The sequence below is a fragment of the Platalea leucorodia genome (genome assembly GCF_965183815.1).
Source record: "Platalea leucorodia genome assembly, chromosome: 7".
NCBI classification, from domain to species: Eukaryota; Metazoa; Chordata; class Aves; order Pelecaniformes; family Threskiornithidae; genus Platalea; species Platalea leucorodia.
Genome location: NC_138829.1, coordinates 42097676 through 42120726, shown reverse-complemented (window position 1 = coordinate 42120726; position 23051 = coordinate 42097676). Strand labels below are relative to the sequence as shown.

The 23051-nt window shown below is 35.8% G+C and overlaps 1 protein-coding gene across 1 annotated transcript in view; it reads right to left on the bottom strand.

Moving 5' to 3' along the window:
* Window positions 1-23051, bottom strand: part of TTBK2 (tau tubulin kinase 2) — a gene marked incomplete at both ends in the record, with an annotated part of 71791 nt that overhangs the window by 25800 nt on the left and 22940 nt on the right. The window contains 5 exons of the mRNA XM_082316851.1: window positions 889-1105; window positions 2697-2854; window positions 5949-6074; window positions 7072-7164; window positions 7749-7814. Of these exons, the coding sequence (XP_082172977.1) occupies window positions 889-1105; window positions 2697-2854; window positions 5949-6074; window positions 7072-7164; window positions 7749-7814 (660 nt within the window). The remainder of the gene's footprint in view (window positions 1-888; window positions 1106-2696; window positions 2855-5948; window positions 6075-7071; window positions 7165-7748; window positions 7815-23051) is intronic.

Genomic DNA, 23051 nt, shown 5'->3' with positions numbered 1-23051 from the left:
ATATGATTTAGAGCTGGGAAATCATGATCATCCTTAGTTTCAACAGGTATAAATGCCTTTGTTTAAACCAGAGCAATCTCCTTTCTCCCTCTTTGGTAAAAAACAAGCAAACAAACAAGCACCTTTGAAAAGAGGCACCATGCCTTATTCTTTCCCACAATACATTTTTTCTAGTAAACAAGAAGTAACAGCCTCAAAACTAGACAGCTCCTAGCTAAAGAACATTTCAGTAGCAGATCCCTCTTCATGTTCAAAACAATTTTACACCAAGAAACAGAGCTACATTTGTCCGAGTATGAAATGTTGTGATTGTGAGCAAGGGAGACAGGAACCACTTCTCAGAGACCACTTTTCAAAATTAAGCAGCATTCTCTTCCAAAGACTAGCCCATAAACCTCTTTGGATCTGTACAAAAGTATCATATTTTATGAAGACAAAAACGCCAAATGAATTGAATGCATACTGCCAATAACACGGCCAATCTGTCAACTGAAGAATAACATTAAACTGTTTTTTGTATATTCAGTATCTAACTTCTACACATGCAAGATGCAGGAAATTTGCTTTGGTTTCGTTCAGTGAGCAAGAATCAAAATCATGTCTGAAGAACACGAATATGAATAAACTACAAATAATCTCAAATTATCAGCAATCTACTATTCATCATAAAGACCTGATAAAGTGACACAAGGCCCAAAAGCTTGTCTGCTTGTTCCAGTATGTAAATCTCTCTAATAAAAATGTGTTAGCTCTACCATAAATCTTGTTTTCTTAGACCATTCTGGCTAATCAATATTAACAAGACTGCACTATTAATTATATCTCATGTGCACTATGAGGACAGGAAACTGTTCAAAGATGGTCTTCACAATGCAGATTTGAAAGTACCTTACAGATCCCTAGTTTTATTTTGTTTCTGTTTGCATCCATTTCTTCCCAAACATCTTTTTCCTGAGGACGCTGATGCCCAGGAGATCCAGGTAGTTTCTCTGGTGAGACACCAACTGGAATACCATTCTCTCCATCACTGAGCTGTTCATCAGGAAACACTTCATCTGTGTTTTCTCGCAGCAGATCTCCTGGGATAGGAGTGGCATTGGCAATTCTACAAAAGTAGTTTTTTAAAAAAAAATGAGAAAGATAAAGATTTTGAGACTCTAATGTGTTCCTTGAAATTATTTTCTACTCTAAACTTTCCACTCTATTAAAAAAAAGAAACAAACAAAAAATTACAAGCAAAAGTATGCTTTTGTAGAAAACTAAATCTTGTAAATTATTTAATACAAAAAAACATACTTCTTGGTTTTCACAGTTTATGTTTCTTTAATTTAGGCACATAACAAACGGTGTAAATCAAAAAACAATCACTTAAAAGTTGTCTTTTTGAATGTTTTCGAAGCAACTTCTGAGAAAATTTGTTAGAGATCATGCCCAGGCTCAACTTTGCTCCTGACTCTTCTACACATATTTTTCTATTAAAAAAAAATTAACAGCAACTTTCATGATATAGCTTCCTTTGCCCCAAAACAAAACATACTGTGTGAGGAAGAGAGATCACTCAGAAAACGAAATGCAGTTTTAATCACTATTCTTATCAAAGTGCAATTTTGGTCCAATTATTGATAATCTAAACATAAGCATAACTCTAACAAGACATTACATTTTCATTAAAGTTCTGCAGTCCCATTGACTTGGCACTAAATAGGGCTAAGGCTTAGCTCAGTATCTGAAACTGAAGCAATGCTATTCCTAAAAAGTGAATGGTAAGTAGGTCAAATAAAAGTCATTCCTTTACAGTCACCAAAATTGTTAACTGCAGCCAAGACTATCGATAACTCCACTGTGATGCTTAGTGTGATAATGGGACTGAATCATATGCAAAATCCCTGTCAACTTCACGGTGTTCAATAGTGCACACTGTACACCTGTGTAATATTAACAGCAGTTAATGTCTTGACTGACATTTATTTTAACACTTTTTTTTTAAATTACCTTGGAACACTGGGCATTTAATACATTCTGCATGAAATCCTGGCATTTTTCAGCCTCACTACACTGTCAGAACTCTCACATCACAACCTTCATGACTCTTAGATAAAAAGTTGATCTACTCAAGGCCTAGAACAGGCACAGAGTCTTCCTCCTCACCCATAAACATCTCTTGTATTCTCCAATCCCCTGAGATGAGTACGGGTATTATTAAACATCACATCTCATCCAACTTACTTAATTACAGAAGGTCTCAAAGACTACATTAAATATGATTTTAAACATGACCAAAATCTATTTCCAAATTTCCTATAAAGATCCATTCATTTTTCAAAGTTATAAGGAAATTGCAGCTAGTAGTTTATTCTAAGCTTACAGAAAACAATGGGTTTACTTCCAGGCAGTTAAACTCAGGACGCATCATTTAGTTTCACAAAACAGGATTTAGCAAAGGATGGACTAGCAAACTTACATGCAATTTCCTGAGATACTATTTTTTATTGCTAGAAATTTAGGACTGCAGTGCTGATCTTTCAGGATAGTATAAACAGGAACAGGATAGTATAAAAGGGAAATACTTCAAATGCTCCCAAACCTCCATTCCTCTATTTATTCAACATCCTGCAGAAAAAAACCTAAATTATGGAGATAAGTTCCCTTTGGTACTCTGCGGCTGCTTTTTAAGTGACCACAATGTGCATACATACCCAATTGCAGCCGGAGTAAGACGAGTGTGTAACTGAGGTGTGGTTGAAGTTGTTGTTGTTGTCAGAGAGCCGTCAGTTCCACTCTTCTCCCAGTCAAAAGGGTCACTTTCAATAACCCCAAACGTTTTCATGCTGTTGTCAAACACAGACATGAGAAGCTAAAAACGAAGAAGAAAGTTAATAAGCTTCATTTTTGTCTAAGAGACCAAGCAATTAAGAAATATCCTCCTGTAATACTTTAACATCTCTTCTTTAAGATTTTGACTGACAACGATTTTCAAAAAAAAGGACATAGTTCTTTATATTAACCATTTCTCATTTTCCCAGGTTTCAAAGTCAACATATGCAAAATTCTATTTAAAAAAAAACAAAAACAAAAAAACAACAAAACCAACACATCCGTGTTTTTACCAGTACAGAGAGGCAAAGATACACCATAGGCTTCCATAAAAAGACAGAAAGACAGACAGACAGACACACAGACACACACACAGAGGCATGACTACATTGCTGCACAATAGCATCCAATGGCTCTCCAGCAGAGGAATATAGAAGAATATATTCACTAACACTATTAGAAACCAAGGAAATGAAGGAGGATTATGTAGGGAAGGATACTGATTTGCTAATTCATACATTTCTGTCATTTAGAACCATGTATCATTTACTTTATCTAATGCTGACATTCATCCCACAGAAATGTCACACCGGAAGCTTCCCACCCTCATTTTATGCTATGAAAAAGCATCTAGAACAATTTGTGTCCATGACAGAAAAAGAAATTGCGTCTACTTTCCTCTCCCTGTGAAAAAACTTTGTCTTATTCTAGTCACTGGTGGGAAGGCTGTGTCCATATCACATCATCTCTTACTCTGTAACATTTCTAAAATTAATCTTATTTTTTCCCCTAAAAGCTAAAACTCTAGTTTTCATTCTTTCTTCCAACCTAGGATGCTGAAAATTTTTCTCTGGCTTCCTTTGAAAACACATACCCTTTGGCAACTTAAAACGGATGGGAAGTTTGGATCATTTCTCTCGTATAAAGTGGTCACATCCATTTTATCCTTAATCTCAAGAACCTTCGGGATGCCACCTATCCCAGTCAGTTCTGAAACCCTACTGGACTGCACAAAGCCGTAGTTCACTCTGTCCCATACGTACTCTCCGTTATTCTCCCCCTCCTGGAAACCTTAAGCAGTCTCTCTGAAGTAATTTTTAAGGTCATTCTCCTTTACATCTTTCCTACAGTTTCTGCTATAATGCAAATAAAAACTCAAATGGTTAATGATGTCGGGAGGCTGAGGCAATGTGTGCATAAATACCTGAATAAAATAAACATATCCGACATTGCCAAATCAAACATGGATTCTGGGCCTGTGTCATGAACTTTTTAGACTGTAAACTCTTCAAAGCAGGGATCCTGAGCATGTACATTCCTGTTGAGTGCCTAACCATAAATACGAACAAACAATGATACATATTGAAGATACGAATAGCATTGCTACAACAAATACTAATTAAGAGAGACCAGAGCTAAAATGACCATGGAAAGTAAAGCACTTTCTCACCGCCCTAAATAAAACCACCCTGCTCTGGTCTAAAGTACCCGAGCAGGACCGTGGCAGAAGGCTCAGGCTGCAGCTACACAACTGCAAATGTTCCATGACCAACCAGAGGACTGTAAATTACTGGGCTGTCTCTATCATGGAGAAACTCTGTCCTGGTATCACATTAACCCCTCAATGCATGTGCTCTGTTACATACAAGTAGACCACAGAAAAGGGTTTTGCACAAATATCCCTGTGTATATGTTTTATCATTCAGGATATATAATGTAAATAAAACATATTTATCAGTCTACAATCAAGGTTTTTCTACGCAACATCAAAATTTCTGCAATCAGTAATTTTTACCATAGAAGGAAAAATTAATCTGATTCATCTTTATAACTAGGCACACAAAACACTCTAAACTTTCTTAATCATTTTCCTCACTTAATTGTAAACTATAGGATAAATTCCATGGAAATTTGTAATAGAAATCAAGGTATTTATTTTTCAGGAATGCTGAAAATTTTCTGTATTTGTAATAAGATCTTTTTTACATTCAAATTTTTGCACAAAAATCGGGGGGTTTTTTTTGGGTTTTTTTTTGGGTTTTTTTTGGTTTTTTTTGCAAATGTGCAGAAGAACATACCAGGACATGTAGAGAAATTCACTTATTAACAGGAAATTAATTATACCTTGAGATTTTCAGTTCTTATTTCGAATCTTATATGTCTTGATTTCTCTGTTAATCTTACAAAGTAGAGCACAAGGATCATTCTTATCAAAGTTACAATTCCAGAATTAGTCAGAATGATTTATTTATTCAGTTGAACCAGTTCAGCTTGCACACCAGCAGAAAACCATTTCTTCTGGTTTTGCTGAGTTAGTGAGTTGAACAAATGCACCGAGGCAGACAGGTAATGCAAGTGGGAAGCTGACAGGAATGTGTGTTTCTGGGGGCCAGAGGGAAGGCACACAGGGACAACTTGTCGTGGTGTGATGTTAGATCAGTTCAACTTCTCCCACGGTTTGTGAGACTGAGCACTCCTGAGCACTCCTCTGCTGCTTTCCACATACTGGTATAGAAGAAAGTTTTATCTTTATTTATTGTTAAATCATGGGTCAACACTGAGTGAATAAGACAGATATTCTACAGCATATCCTCTCGGCACCTATCACCGTATCACCGAGCTGAGGCTGTCCATTTCAGCAGGCCATACTCTCATAAACACAGAAAAATGACTAGTTTTCTGGTGATCTCTGTAGGCAATACTTCAGTCTTAAAAACCCGCCATGGCTGCATGCTGTTCTCTGTCGGTATATATTGTAGGTGCTGAGCTCCAGATTTTGGAAAACTGCCAGAATGACTATCACTGAGAAAACAACCTGATTGATTTAACTTAAGGAGCACCCACCAGAAGCTACAACAGTAGGACAGCACTTGGTCCTAACAGAATACTGACTGCAAAGCAACTTTCAATTGTTTTTAGAAACTTAACTGCCTTACTCTTCCTAAATGGAAAAAAATTACATCTTTGAACCACAAAGTTTCCGTGGCACAAGATGATCATTAAAATAACTTTGTGTTAGCACAATCCATAATCACTACCCAGACTACACAATGAAATAAAAGGAAATTGAAGATGAAACAGCATAAAATTCTGCTATTTAAAAATCAGAAAGACAAAATAGTAAAAAAGTTTACCTGGTAATCAGGCTTTGTAAAGTAATCTAAATTAGAAATGTGATCCAGAAAGATGTTGAATTCTTGAGGAAGATGTTTCAACATAAGTCTGTGCTCGTACCTTTCTTTAATGGAGCCCACTTGCTCCTAGGAGTAAATAACACAACAAACATTAACACGCCTTCATTCTCCGCTACAACATATTCACCTTGTATCTTGCAGCCATTCAATACACTACTGGCCAGAAAGATGGGTAAGTACATTACACTGAATACTATTGCAGAAGGCCATTCTACATCAGAGAGCAACATAAGAGATTCTGTCATTGCCCTCAGTACACATGCAAAATAATGTACAAACTTCAAAGTCAATAAGAAAAGCCACTTAATTTTCTGCTGTGTTTGAATGCTGCCTGATATCAAGGACTGTCATTAGACACTCCAACCCTTCTAAAAATCATGTTTTAATGATTTAAATATCCTGTTGCATTACCTGAAGTTCAGTCACTTTTTTGGTGTATATTTGGTCATCACAGTATATTACATAAGATTAGTAAATCCTGTTTAGTGTAAGATGAGTAAATCAAAATCAAAAGAGACGCTACCTATATACCACATTGTCATCTACCAATGCATAAGCCACATCAGAGAGTAACCTTGTTTCAATCTAATTTCAAAAGAAGTTGAAAGAAGTAATAATAGGCTCATCAGATGTTGTTTCTTTGCATACCTCACCTATGACTAAAGGCACTACTGCATATTGACCGATTCACTTTTGCTCAGCAGCAAATAAGAAATGCCCCTTTCACAAATAAACAAAATAGATAACAAATTCTAAAAGTGTGATAGGTGACATCAAAAAGTACTCAAGTGAAAACAGGAAAATATGCATATATACGCTTACTTTTGCCTTTTAAAATATTTGCGAACTAGAAGCACAATCCACTTCCCGCCTAGAACAGCTCATATAACTTGATTGCTTTGCATACCATGACACTAGCAATGAGAACTAACACTAGAAAACACTGGAAAATGTGATGATAAAATTAATGAACCAGTGATTCTTAGTGATCTTTATCAGAGCATTCGCTTGCAATCCAAAATTAAGTCTCCCTCGTGCTCTTTGGTTTCACTTCTAGGTTTACCTTATCTTTTATTTTCCTCCAAGGCAGTTGCCCAACCACAAATTCCACCAACATATAGAACAGGGACCAGAGGTCATCATGCCGACCCATTTCCTGTGAAAAAGAAATATTATTCTAATGCATCTTAGAAATACCTATAAGACAAAAGGGAAGATAGACTCTTTACTGCTCTGGAGACTTAAATTATTATATATAAAAATTAATATAATCAATGCTGCAAAACAAGTTCGTGTAATTAAATCCAGCAACTATTTTAAGTAGAAACATGTAAGTAAATTTCCACAGAAGATACAGAGAAACAAAACAGAAGTTGAAGTGTGCTAAAATAACATTGCAAATCTCTATACTGGAAGAGCTGTTGATTCAGATTTCTTTAGTGTATGATGTTAAGATGATACACCAGACATTATGTATTTTATAAAACTCAGTAACATCACCTTTTTAATTTATTAACTTATTATACAACTGAACACCAAAGGTAACTATTAAAACCACTATTATTTCTACAACGAGAACTTTTTTACCCTCGACTACTGGGAAGTGTATTATCCTTTCCCCAAATTAATTTCTACATAATAAATACTCACATAAGAATACAAAGAAGGAATCAATAGCAACTACGTTAATGACTGCTTTCAGCTACATGAGACAGATATGATATAGATTGAGATACTCACCCTGTTTCTATGAGCGTTGATTGATGCATATCGTACTGTTCCTCGAAAACCAGCGACAGCTCGCGGCTGTCAAAGAATAGAAAAAGAAAAAGATTCTCATTGTCAGAAGTAAACCCTCTGACTACTTAACTTGGCATCTACAAAGTGAGTATGGAGCCACAACAAATATCATTTGAGACTTTTTGTTTTATTTCAATTTACCATGTTTCTACAAGTTCTGAGTGGAAATCCAAGTAGGCACCACAAAGTGACATATGTCATAGTTTTTTAAACCTTTTATTTGTGTCAGTTTTTGTTCTCCACAGGCATCAAGTCCTGTTTACCTCATCCCTCAAAAAAAGCTATATGGCAGAACTATTCCTCTTTTTTCTCCAATAATGAAATTATTTCTTGGTTTTAACTATTAGAAGTTTGAGTTTTTAAATTCTGACAGGATCTAAACCATAATGGTTTCTTCCACTTTGCTAAAATACCCCAATATTATGTGGTATGAACAGACAACCAGTCATTTATTGAAATGTGCTAGCAACATTTTCACAGATTATTTTCTGAACTAGCAAACCAATCAATTTTTTGAGAAATTCCGAAAGCAGGAAAAGCCACAGGTAAGTCTCAAAGCTGTGGCTGAGCAATAATTAGCAAGGGCTGCACTACAGGCACCAATTAAAAATATTTCTTTCTTTTCTAGTTTCTCAATACCAGCATTTCTTCCCTGACACTCTAGATATTGTACTATCGTAAGTCAATTGCTGTTTTATAATCACAGAATATATTTTCCCATCCTTCTTTCCTTCAAATAAAATGTTACAAAAAGAATTATATAATTGATAAGTCATAATTACTACATATTTACAATTTAAAAAAAAAAAAAAAAAAATCAAACCGTGGTGTTATTACTCTGCCTAAGACAGATATCCAATCCATGCAACCCCCTTAATTAATCATTCTATATAGAGAGAACTGCCAGAACTGCTAAATTTGCTTTCTTTTACACAGTTTTATTTTCCCAATCAATAATTCTTTTTGTTTCCTCTACCAGTGAATGTGAGAAACTTGAATTACCTTCTTCACCTCTGACTTGTGCTTAAAGGGGTATTGGTGATCTGTCTGCCTGCCCCAGACTCCTGACAATTCTTAAGATTTTAAAAAATTTTGCACAATACAATGAAAAGTTTGGTTTGATATACACGCAAAGATAACCACAATAAAAAATTATTACCCTATTAAGATAAAACACTTCAGTCTCTCTCCACCTATATACATAAAGGTATAATTGCTTCTTATCCACCAAGAGACACTACACAGAGCTATCATTTAAGTACATCAGGAGCTACCATTACTGTCAGTAACCCTATCAATTAAATCTAGCACGATTATGCAGCAACGTCTCTAAAAAGGATTCAATAGCCTATATAATCAATGTCTGCTAGCGTGGTACGATGAGAGCTGAACCAGTGTTAGTTACGGTGGAGAATATTTTCTAGGATGTTCTTCATGTGAACAGGTTCTCAGACAACATTCCATAAATCTTAGGTTTTGCACGTTATCATAAAGTTTAAATGCTGCCTGGAACACATTTTGTGTTCAGGCAGGACAGACAATTGAGTTACTATCTTAAATCTTGTAAGTATATCGTATTCCATTCACATTACCCTGAAGCATAACACTGTAGTTGCAGAAATTTCACAGTACCATGCAATTATAAAAAGAATAGTTCAAAATGCTTTTGAACTGCTAATTTCCAGGAGAAACTACATTTTTCAAAAAAAAGGACTTAAGTCTTCTTCTTAGTAGTTCTGAAGATTGGCAAACCATCTAAGTAAGAATAATATAGCATTGTTGCAAAGACAATCAAAATACAGGCAAATTTCCAAAAAGATAGTTTGAACAGCACTTCTTCAGAAGGGCACTGAAAGCTTAGCTTTAAAACACCTGGAAATACAAATTCAGTAAATCCCAAGAGCATAAAGTTTCAGAAGATGAAACCAAACGCATACAGTCTGTCTTCAGCCTCTGGTCTGAATGTTAAAAAGGAAGGACCATATGCAGTTTTACTAAGTTAAATATTTCCATTCTTCTGAGAATAATGAAAAATATGAAAACTAGGATGAAATGAGGCTCTTATTCCTAGGGTAACAACTTCAATTTCTACTTGATAACTAGCACAAAAACATTCCAGTTGCTTGACAAGGAAATAAATAAATAAATAAATAAATAAATAAATAAAAGAGTAAGAAATGGCATATAGAATCTAAATTATCCCATCCAGTTTACAAAAACTAACAATCTGACCTACTCCAGTTCTATCCTGGTGCAGAAAAGTCTGTGAGGAATTTCATTGTGTACCAACTCAGTTGCTTTTGAATGTTAAAGTCACTGCCATCCTTAGACATTGCTATGAAATTATTTGCCCTAACATGATTTCAATTATCTGAGAATCACCTGGCGGGGGGGAGAAACACATGAATATTGTTTCTGTATATTAGCTTATGAAATGAATTCTGAATTCTTTACCCCAGCAAGGGTATCTAAATCCTTTTACACTCTCTTGCCTTAAAGCGTAGTTTGTATAAATCTGACTGAAAAGCATATGTAACTCCGTTACATTTTAAGACACAATGAAATACCTTTTAGTAAGGCAGCTGGTCATTATTTAATAGTGGTATTATAATGTCACACAACAACAATAAATTAATTCTGTCATGTCACTAACAGCATGAAAGATGGCTCTAGTAGCTCAAATCAAGTTTGCCCAATTCAGAATAGAATTTATAGTCTTCTGAGCATTTGCAAAACTTCTGAAGCTGTTTCAGAGCTCTTTATGGATCTCACAACAGCTCATGTAGTAAAAGAGAAATATTACAGGCAATAACAGCAACTTCCTGAATGATTCACCTCATTTTTTTCAAATAAAATCCCCCTCTGCTATTACTGATCATGTTAATTTGTTTTTAGACACCTCCAAATTTTTCCTATGTGAGCTCACCTGCCAACAAGTAAAAAAGAAAAAAAAAAAAAAAGCCTTGCAGAAACATTGTTTATAGTATTGTCTTCCAGATGCCTTACCTAAGAAAGCTGCTACCACGGCAACTGAGCTTCCTTAAAGCAAAGTAGATTTCCTTGTTGAGAAAAAGAGCTTAATAGGTCCATTTTTTTCAGTCCTTATAGGTGACCTATTAAGACAACCAACAGAATCTATGGATTCTTTTTGGAGCATATAGCTGTAAAGGGCATTTGTACTAAAGAGACGGTGAATCCTACATTTGAATACATCTGTGAATTCCACAGACACCCTTGATTAAAACGGATCTCATCTATGTTCCTTTCCATGACAAATGCCATAATCAACATTCTCCTGGTTTTCCACTTGAAATTTAGTGGGCTTTTTTTCTTCTCAGTCATAGACTGGGAGCAACCGCCACATCCAGGTGCTGTCCCAGTTGCAGGGATCCATTAACAGTTCACTCAGCAGTGGATTCCATTCTTCAGCTCTTCCATCTTTAACAGCTTTATTTAGCTTGCATTCATTTCTATTTATTTATGGCAACTATCATGTTTTTCCTTCAGACAGAGTAAGAAAGCTTTTGAAAGAGACAACTCTCAAATTGGCACAGGAACAAATGGGAAATTAGGGAAGAGTTCTTGGATTCTGGAGTCACACTTTCTGCAGAAAAAAAGAATTCCTACAAAACTTTGCCTTAAATCCCAGGTATTAAATTAGTGGTAATGGCCACACAGATGACATGATTTAGTTCCCTTATTAGAATAAGGGATATAATTTCTAAGATGGCCAGAGTTCTTCCATACTTGTATTTGATACAAAACATACTTTGCAAATCTTCTACAAAACTATAACTTCTTTGGATGAGTTTACATAAAAAAAGTTTAATATAATTAGCTCAAGCAGTGATCTGGAAGTCAGAGTTGTCTCAGATTTGATTGCTATCACTAAATTCTTCAAATGTAAGTTGAAATAAATTATTTTGAAGATACACGCATATGAAGCAGATCCAATAACTATGAAGAATTTTTCTACACATAAAGGTACTTCTTAATGTAACATCAGCTTTCTTTGGAGGTGGCCCTGCCCTGGAATCACATGACAATGTCTTAGATAATCTACATGCAGGAAATTAGGAGTTCCTAGAAAAGTGAAGTATTTCCTCTAAGCACACATGTTTGCAGATTCGTGGGAGACACTGCGCTTACAAACCAGTCTATGACTGTTGCTTCTTTGGAGGGGCTGTGGAGGAGGCAAATCACACTCCTTAGCTCAGTTCAGTATCTCTAGATAAATGCTCTGGGTTTATTGCTCTGGGCAATGTTGGGAATGTTATGCAGAGCAAAAAGTTAACTTTTTACTGCAGTCATGGAAACTAGATAATAAACATGAAAAAATAAACCAATAATGATTCTTTACATTGTATCTGACACACACCATGGTTCTTCCTATCAGTCAGGCAATGACTGAGAATTCTTAAGTGTCTCTGGGTTTTGGATTGAGAAACCAGCTGAAGCAGTGAATCCCACCGTCTCAGTGCTGCCTCTAAAGCACATAGAGGGGTGGGTAGAGAAGCAGCCACCTAAATTACCTCTATTTCCCTTTGTGAAAGGCAGAATCCTCCTTTCTTATCTTTTCCCTTTAAAAAGTCAATTTCCTAGTTCTTTTACCCAACAGGAACATATTTCCAGGATTGGCACTATGCAAAGTTCCAATTCTTTGGAACCTTTTTCCATACCAAATGGCTTCAACAATTCACATTCCCATCCCCCCTTTTTTGTGGATATAGGCTTTGCAATCTAATTTAATGCCTAGCATGTGCTAGCACCAATTTAAAGTAAATGAAAAATTCAGGGATCATCTGGGTAGGGAAAGACCAAGCACTTGAACTACAATTGCCATTACAATTTATTATACATCTCAGTTAGTTTTCAATGTATGTACAGCTCTTCAAACCCACACTTCTAGGTTTATACAAAAACCACATCAGACAGTAATAACTGAGTACTTGCACTTAGAACTCTTTATCGACCCATCTCCTACCAGCTGTCAGTATGATACATTATTTGGACTCAGATCTACCTACACAGAAGTTGTGATTTCCAAAAATGGATTGCAGCTGTCTGATCCTATGCCACCTAGTTCCAGCAGAAGCTGGATAACAAGCCGAGTTAACATCTAACAGTACAATTCAATTTTGCTATTATGGGTTCTAACAGACATGTGGTGACAAATGAAAATTTAACTCCAACTGCCTGTGCTATAAAGAGCATCACCATCTCTAAGACAGCAATATTTGATACACAAACCAGCTTCCGAGCGACTCAGTTTTCAATCTGGAGTATTTACTTAGCCAACGTGATGCCCTAGCTGAAAATGGCAATCGTTCCAAAGCTGACTCATGAGCAGACAAAAAGTCTGGTGGGCTGGAGGTAGTAACAACCTACTAAGTGTCTGTCACAAACCTGAACTTACTGCAGTGAAAAATCACACAGGATAAATCTGCCATGTGTATGTTTGCTCTGCCCTGTGCAATCTTTCTTCTTCTACTTATACCAGGAGCTGAAGCAGAGATTACCGTAAGAGGAAGACTACCTACATAAGCCAGCTAATGCTCTCACAGAGAATTTCCCCAGTCAGCACAATATTGTTTTACTTATCTCCGTAAGTAAAAATTTTATGGGTGTTTTGCATTATGGGAAGTCCTGTGCTCTTAGCAGACTGGAGAACCGAGACCTTCATTTTTAATTGTTTTGTACATACCATATTTAGTATTTATAACGATAATACCATACATTAAAGAGTTGCATCAATCCAGTAGCAGACTTATTTTCAACTAAGGATGAGAAGCAAAAGGTCTCAAGCAAGCTAACGTAAATAAAATGACACACTTTCCTTCTTTTCTTTCAAACTATTCAAAATAACTTTTCATAACTCAGCAGAGAATTTAGTCCACAGCTCAGAAAGAATTAGAAACTAAAGTTTCTGTTTTGATTTTGGTTTACTTCTGTTTTCACCAGCAAACAAATTTTACTGGACCAAACCATCTGTCTTTCCACTATAACAGCTTTTAATTTCAAACAAATAGGACGGCTCTTAAAGACTTTCAGTTCCTGCAAGTTTAATGAAAATTGGTGATTAAAGACAGAACCCAAATTAGTACCTTGACACAGAGGCAGACAGTTAAAATTCAATTAAAATGGCTCTCATCCATCTTAAGAAACACCAATCAGCTGCTCAATCAGCATGCATTTTAGATGGCGAGTAAGCACGTGCCTAGTCCCAAAACTGTGACTATGTACTGGTCAGAAAGGTAGGGTGTAGTATGAAGCTGAAAATACTAAGAAATTTGGAGGGCATAAGGGAAGCAGCACACAAAACCATAGGAAAGCAGTAAGTTTCACCATTCATAGAATAATTTGATTTTTTTCAAATTTGATTTTTTTTCAAATCTCAGTGAAAAAATTACTTCTCTTTTTTTTTAAAGGACTGTTACAGCCCATTCCCCTGAGCATCTATCAGTTCTATAGAAAATAAAGGAACTGCTGTATCAGAATATAGAACAGCTATACAGCACACCAGAATTTCTAAATTAAATTGTTCAATGATTGTTTGGATATGATATCAGTGTTCTGCACATCACAGGAAAGGAGAAAAAAAAAACCAATATACCAAACAATTACAAAGTATCGTATTATGAGAATTAAATCTTTTTCATATCTCAACTATTTATCAGCCTGTTCCTTCAGGCAGGATATTAATAGATTGTGTATTCTTTTTATTTTTCACTCAAAAACCCCAAACAACAGGTCACAAAGAGTTTTCCTCTCAAAGAAATAGCCATACATGATTTTCTTAAGTTTTTCATTTCATTTAATTATTGCAAGAGTATCCCATAGAGATGTTACAAAATAATATCAAACCACATGAAATTGATATATCCATTCTACTTGTATCACCTTCTAAGTCAATTCATAATGCTCTTTTTTCATCTTTTACATTAACTCACTACCTGCCTTTTTCACCTTTTACATTAACTCACTACCTGCCTTTTTCACCTTGTACTATCACACATGAGACACCAGCTGTCTGTCTCTATAACACTGATTTCCTTCATCTCTTCTTGGTCAGCAATACAATCAAACTTGCAAGGATCATGTTCAGTGGATGCTGAAAATGCTACATATATACACTATAAGACTGTGCCTTAAATAATCTCCCTCTATGTCCTTGAAGGAGGTTATGGCAGACAAACATAACAAACAGTGTTACACTGGTACGTATAACACAGCTATATCATTATAGCTGCACAGGTGTATCACTGGTAGCTATATCAAAGCTATGCATTACTTCAAAAACTTTTGAAACCTAACAATTTAACAGTTATTTTAGTCTCTTTATTCAAAAATCATGTCTGCACAAACCTCTCCAAACTAACTCCCTTGTCTTCCCTATAAAGTTATCACCAATTCAGAAATGGAGACTCAAACAACTAATGTCATAATTCTTTCAACGCATGCAGATTCCTGCTTATAAAACCAATAAAACAAAGGGCTCTTGGCTTAGTCTCTCCAGCAAATAACCATTTCCATGTAGGACATTTTGGCATAAAAATCTAAACCTTCTTCCGTTTCTTCTTGGATTTAAGAAAAAAAAAAAAAAAAAGGATGAATTAGGCTCCAGTGTTTGTTGACTTAGATGACATGAGGGAAAGGATTAAGGAGTATGTATAGGTTATTTAAGAATGGGGCTATAGGCTTACATTTTGCACTGAACAGCTCTGATACTGTATAATAATTCTTTTGCTACAGAACTGATATAGTCAAATACAGTCATCTTAGACTCTTCAACAGAACTCCATTTACTGCAACAAAGCTTTTTTTTCCTTAAAAGTAGTTCATTTTTTAAAAAGCTATCAACTATCAAATGCTTAGCTCAGAATTTAGAAGGAAATCTTGCAAACCTCATCTGTTTCCAAAAATATATGTAATGTAGTCTGACTGATGCAGATTTGGTGAAGAAAAGCTGAAAACATAGTTTTAAAAATTTGTTCTTTAGACATTTTCTTTGTACCACAGTAGCAAAATGTACAAAATTTAATTTTATAGACATGGAGAGGCAGAAGTGGGCTATAACAGGAAGAAACAGTCAGGTTTCCAAACAATTACCCTGTCCTCTCTTCCAACGTTACTTTTGAATCATTATTTATTAAAATATTTATTTTAGAAACAAAGAACATACAGTAAATAGTTTCCAACTCTATTTTCAGGAGCTTACTGCATTCTATTTGGCAGCTGAATTATATCACATACATCTCTCATGCTCCTTCTTTTATTTTTATTTGTACCATAATAGCTGAACTGATTTTGCTAATTGCTGTAAAACACACAATCAGTGCAACAACGTTATTCAAGTAAATTAATATCTACACACTAAAGATTTAAAATATTCCTTTATTTATAATTTCTTGATCATTCTATGCCTTTCTGCTGATTTATAGAGAGTTCAGTACAAAACTATTACTCATTTTTAATGTTTTACAGTCCCAGCTCTTGAATATTCCCAAGAAGTGCTGAAGAGAAGTGAAGAGAGGTGGCTGTTAGGAGGTTGATCTCAAAATACATAATTAAGATACCTGTCCTATGGTTCAAGCTAAAACTGCAACTTGCCAACTTATTCCACCACGTCAAACTCCTCAGCAAGCTGATAACAATGCAAAATTGGACATAATTTGCATCACACCCCAATTCCCTGTCATGTCTTCTTCCTCCCTTCATATAGATTAGAACAAGTATTTCTAGAAAGTATTTCAAGAAGCACCTGACCCAGTGCAATGCTCTACAGAGACAGACACTACCTGTGGTCCTGGCAGAGCATAGTTGTCTTCCCAGGCTAGATAGCCCACACAAAGCTTCACACTAATACAGCTGAACTACTTCCAGATTTAAAGTTCACTGAGGCATTTACATGACACCTTTGAGGTTACCACCAAATGCTTCTTGTTCTTTGTTTCAGCACTTGCTATCTTCTGCAGCAGAGAGGGAATGGGGCAGGTAAATAATATTCATTCTCAGTCATCCTTTCCCCTCTTCTCCTCCTCCTGTTTTTCCCTTGCACTTTCTGATACCTCATACACTCCGTTCCTCTCCCTTATTTCATGAAATCTAATCACAGACCTGGGAAGGAATAAGGGAAAATCTGAGGAGTTAAGTAAGTGAAACCCACAGTGATTTGGTAAAGATCAGTTGAAAGAATTTGATAGGGAGGGACCACTGCAAGTTCCATAGCCATTTAATGCCTGACATTACTTCACTGTGTTCAGTGCCTTCTTCACATTAATTTCTGTCTTTGTTAGACAAACAATGTAGAAATTAATAAAAAGAACTCTGGTTTTAGGGTTGCCCAGATATAGACATTTCATCTTGGGAACTTCTCATGCCAAATTTCACCATGCGCAGGTCTTTGCTTTGTAACCTTTAGCGTTGAGGTGTCCACTACATCATGCATAGCTTTCATGCAAATGCTGAGGAGGAAAAGTAACTTTTTGTCACTTCCCTGCTCCAAAGAATTATGTTGCAAGATAATGGTGTGTTCACTCAAAGAGACAGCTTATGAAAGGTCTACTCTAAAGTATATCAATGTGTAAAAGCCTCAAAGGACTATTATACAGATAGGAAATTATTAACATGTTTTGCTTTCTCAATCATCCTTCCCATAATTTGAATCTTCCTATGATACTAAAGAGGAGAGGGTAGTGGTGTTATTAGTCTGGTACAGCAGTAATGAAGAGAACCCTTTGCTGAGCCTGAGCAGATTAGCCCCATGGGAGCACTGGAAGGCTCTTGAGCGCTTCTTGTGCCATGCCTGAATAGTTACGTAGCTCTTGCTCCATGTCACAGGGTGCCTCCATGCTAAGCTTGAGAATGCATGCTGACCTATTCAAGTCCTTGTGTTTTTCAGAAAAAGGTTAGGAAAAGGATAAAAGGGAAGGATGAAGCAGGATTATCTTAAGGTTCAAATTCCTCCTTGTAACATATCATGTATAGTACCATAGCACCTACAACTGCAGAAACACTTCTTTGTCACATTCACCACTTGCAGCCCGGACAACAGCAGCCTAACTACACAGCAGTGCAATTACTAGCGAGACATGACTCCAGTAAACTCTACTCACACAAGAGTGACAGTAAAAAGAGGAGGCTAGAAAGAAGTTGTTGCAACAACTGATACGGAAATAACCTAAGGACTGATGAAAATTTTATCAGAAGAGAGATGGCATGTGGATAAGTTTTAGAGAAGTTTGCATAAGTTTCAGTGAGAAAATAATACAATTTAGTGACAACTTGAAGGTAAAAATGAAATGAAGAAGAGGAGCTCAAAAGTTGTATTGCAAGTTTAAGTGACAATACATGTTAAATATGAGACAGGCAGTATAGCTGAGGAAGATGAGAAGATTTCAAGAGGAAAAATAAATATGATTTTACTTGTTTAGGTGCAAATATGCAATCCTCGACTAATCACATCCCTGTGTAATGTACTGTTAGGGACTGAGAGAGAATATTACTGAAAAAGATAGCATAAGGTAAATGCCAGCAACAAAATGCTTCTCAACAGGATGAAACAACCACTGAACAGTACATTTAACAAAATGACACGGACCATTACCCTGCAGCATCTGGCTTTCAACAATTTTAGTCAGGTTTGGAAGAGAGGTCTTTTTAGACCAGTTAACATATTTTAGCCAATTATTTATTACATGCTTAATATGGAACACTATGAATTGAAATAGCTCCCTAGAACTTTTTTGTGCTATTTAATTATTTTTCATGTAATTCACTGCCATTTAAGACTGTACCCATAAAACATGTCCTAGTTGTCCTTGGATTTTGCTTTAATGTGTGTCACTCAAAGCAGAGAATGTATCAAGGAACTGCTGAAGATACAATGTATCTTTCTGCTCTTTAAATAAGACCAAAACTGATAAATTTCACAATTTTCTGGAGTTGACCGAAGTGCTGCCAATCATTTAAATTTAATAGGGTGTCTCAATTTAATCCAAACTTTAATCTGAATGCAATGTTCAGTAACTATTTTTGAACAACACCCAGTATATAGACTCTTATTTATAATAAATGCATGCAGTCAAGGCATTATTCAGGAGTAGTTACTGACACAAATTCTAAATCATCAGTGGCACTGGGGCAAATAAAGAAAACTGCACCAGTTTTAGTCAGTACTATCTGTGGACCACTTCTGAGACTTTTTTCTTAAAGTAATATCAATGTTTGCAAACCAGGCTATAGTAGCATTTACTTGAAAAGGAGGTTGAGAAGCATATATGAGCAATCCATCTTTAAGCAGTCTGTGGGTCCAAATTGCTTTCAGAGAGGACAAAAGATTTGCAGTGATCTTTATTCTTACAATAGCGTAGCTTCACCATGGCTCCTTTAGTTCTTAAAATTATCCCACTTTTCTTCCCATCATAAAAAGCATTTAATGGATATAGCTTCCACTCTTTCACTACCATAAAAACTATGTTCTCTTCCAAACACAGAAACAAACAATCCGCAATTCTGCCAAGATGACAGGAGGTAAGGTAGAAAAAGATGGAGGTATTCTCTAGTCCTCAGCAATCAAGATAATCCAGAATCTTAAAAGAAAGAAACACCATGCAATTCACATGCATAACCATTCCCAAATTTTCATGAAGTAAAAAACAAAATAAAAGAGTGAATATATAAGAAATGTGTACCTTCCATCTCTGCTTTCAAAATGTATTTAATACTCTGCTCTGATATTTAACAACACATTTCTGTGCAGGAGTTTCTGGAGGGGAGGTTTGTTTTGTTTTGGGCTTTTTATAGGGATTTTTTTTTTAAAGCATTCAGCTTCTTAAAGTATATTTCCAGGACACCATCTGTCATCCTAAAGTGAAACCTGAAGATAAAAACTCATTTGCTGCAAAATCCTCAGAACCCAAGGGCACTGAAGAAAGGCAAGCGACACTTATCTGATTTTTTACATAAAGACCCGAACAGAATAACATGTTCATTGTTTGATGTGAACAGGTTTGTAACTGCTTCCCTAGACAATAAAAAGAGCTAAACATATGCATTCACAATTGCTTTCACTGCCTTTTTTTAAGGGTCAGACTGTACAGCAGCTGGGGTATCTTCTGCCTTAGTAGGACTCAGAGGCAATTTTGTTACTGACAGGTCACCGTAGAGAGCATGAGTAACTCTTCAGAAAATTTTGGTGGATACTCTGTCTTTTTTGGATTTGAATACTTTTGTTAGTGTTTAGAGTAAGAGTTTTGTGACTCCTTTAATGCAAAGCATCTCGGAAAAAAACAGCGCTACATTTCCTAGTTGTTCTAAAACCAGGACTTCCCAGCTTGGTAAGGTTTAAGATTTCAAATTTCCAGGGGAAAAAAAGATCCAGCAAGTTAGATCTAAAATACTGTAAACCTCCTTAATGTATGTTAAAAGAACGTAATTTTGATATTTTTACTTATTTCAAATAAATACAGGAAAGTTTAGACACTTGAAATTAAGGTCATGCTAAACAAACCTATGAGGGTGAGAATTCTGTCAAAGCTCTTCATTTTGTTTAAATAGCAACTGAAGAATGACCTAAAATCTAGTCACTGGGAAGGGCAGGAGAAAGGTGGGGAGAGGGGGGAAAGCAGTCATAGGGTAACTCTCCCTTTGACCTAAAAAGCTTTATTTATCAAAAATACTACAGTTCCACAGACAAAACAGTCTCCTCAGAACACCTTTTAACCCACTAGGTAGGATACTCTCAAAGAGGAAGCCCACGTTCGAAACTAAGTACAAATTGGGCAAGAAGGAGTTTTCTCCTTCGTTCATCTTTGCTGAGTCCAAATCACCAGACTCAGGGGACTGGCTGCTAATTTCAATAATTCTTTAGGCTGCCAGTCAGTGAGACCTGTATACTGAGTAGAAAACCACAGATGTTTCAGATAAAAAGGTTTTATCTAAACACCCCCTTCTTATGGATAGTTTTTCAATTGTGTTTTTCCCTAGCTTTGTCAGCTTAGCTTGCATACATGTTTTACTATCTTCCTTGTAAAACAAATACAATTCAGTTATTTGTAACTTAAAGTCCACATAAATAAAAGACCGCAGGCCTGTGATAATACATGATGGTTGAATTTATGGATTTTTAAGGAATTATGACCTCAAATTAATTTTTAAAAGTTAATCTGTTCAAAAGCAAAGACTAGCGGTTTCTTTCTTCTTTTATTTTGCTTTCTTTATATTAAATTTAATAGTACCTCAAAGAACAGTTGTGGTTAATGCTCACTTTAAAACAGGAATGATGACAACTGCCCAAGAGCTAGCTGTAGTACTGATGATGTTAAGAATATAAATGTCCTTCCGATTTTGTCCCTCAAGGTTTTCTATTTCTGTACCACAGCTGACACCTTCACTTTGCGTTATCACCATGTAAATAGAGACAGGTAAACCGAAGGCTCTAGGAAGTCAGGTTTACATTCAAAAAGAATCATTTATTCTTTGTCTCAAGAAAAAACAGATGCTAGTACTACTTACTTCAGCTATCACTAGGACAATGGGAAACAAAATGGTAGGTAAAATAACCCTTTGACAACACTCTCAAAAAGCAATAAACAGTAGACTACGAATCTCATAAATACACTAAATTTGCATCCTGCTAAATGTATTTGCCTGATAATTAGAGAGAGTCTCCCCACAATTAAATTCTAATTACCCCGCTTTGCAGTAATCAATTCTTAGCTACACCATTAATTCAGTTATTGGCTTCCCCTCTCCAACAATTTATTCCTCTGCCCTTGTTTCCTCCTTCCTTCTTTTAACAGCCTACATCATCCCCAGCAGTTTTTGTTCTCCTTCCCACACACATTTTTCTCTCTTCCAGTCTGTTCTGTCACCGGACAAGGCTCCTGCCACCAATCAGTGTCTCCTTATCAACTTCCATTCTAGAATTTAGTTCTACATCTACCCCAAATACCCGCATCCTAGTACCATCCCCAACATGTAAAATTTAGTTTCAGAAGCCTATACACACACACACTATTGCCCAAGTTTCCATACTCTTCATCCTATTCCCAGCTACACACGTATAGTTGTTCAAGGTTTCCCAAAAGTATATGCGGTCAAAATATGTTCCAAGCAAACAAAACCAAAATGGATGAAGAGCCAGGGTTCAAACCACTGAAAATAGCAACCTAGTTGCAGAAAAATTTGTTCATGTGCCATTTGTTTATGTATGTTTTTCACAGTTTAGAACAGACTAGAGACTGATATTTTACTTTTTAGATACTGCATTTGAGTATTCAGAACAATTTCGTTCTAATAAAATAGTACTAGATCTTCAATGCACATGAATCCATGCACAGCAAAAAAACAAAACAGATCAAAAGTACCCACTGTAAATAGTGAACAATGTTAATAGAGTGAATACATTTCCAAAGACCTTACCTGCAAGAGTTATACCTTTTCCTATTGCTCTTAAAGTTAATATACAATATATAGACAGATTAAGTGGCAGAACAGGTACAGTTCACTGTACTCTAAGGCACGTAACACTAGTACTACCTACATTTGCATTTGCATTCAAGATCTCGTCTGAAAAGTTTTACGTTTTCTCACGATATATTTAAGTCAGACTTCAAGCTCTTTAGCTAATAAGACAAGGTTAAGTAAATTGAACAGAAAATATAAAATAACATTACATAAGCTCTCATTTTTAAACAAGTGTGAATTATTCTACACCCTTCCAAGCAACACTATGATACACATTTGTCATTATTTCCTTTCCTACATCCTTCACAATCCTACAAGCTGCAATAAATGTTTGTTTCTGACTTTTAAGTTCTAAGCAGGTAACAGTGTCAGATCATACAACTTAATGAACTGCAGCCCTTCACTACTCTCTTCAACATGTTCATACATTTTACAAATATCTTATTACTGAGATACAAGGGACATATCCCTCTCTCTTTGAAGTTAGCTCCTCCTCACAAATATAGTCATTCAGACAGCTGCAAGACAGGACAACTTCGTTAAAATGAATCAATTTCAAAATTAGCAGTTAAAAAATACTTTATAGTAATTCTTCTGAGAAAACTATTTGTAGCATGAAAAATTTTGCAAAGCATTTTTTTTGCTTTATATTTTTATGTTGTTAGTCTATTTTTCTTTCAGTTTTGAAAGCCTGCCCACTGTAGTAAAGTGATACTATAATAAGAAAACTGCAACTACAACTATTTCATTTTAAGGCTAATACCTGGAACAAGG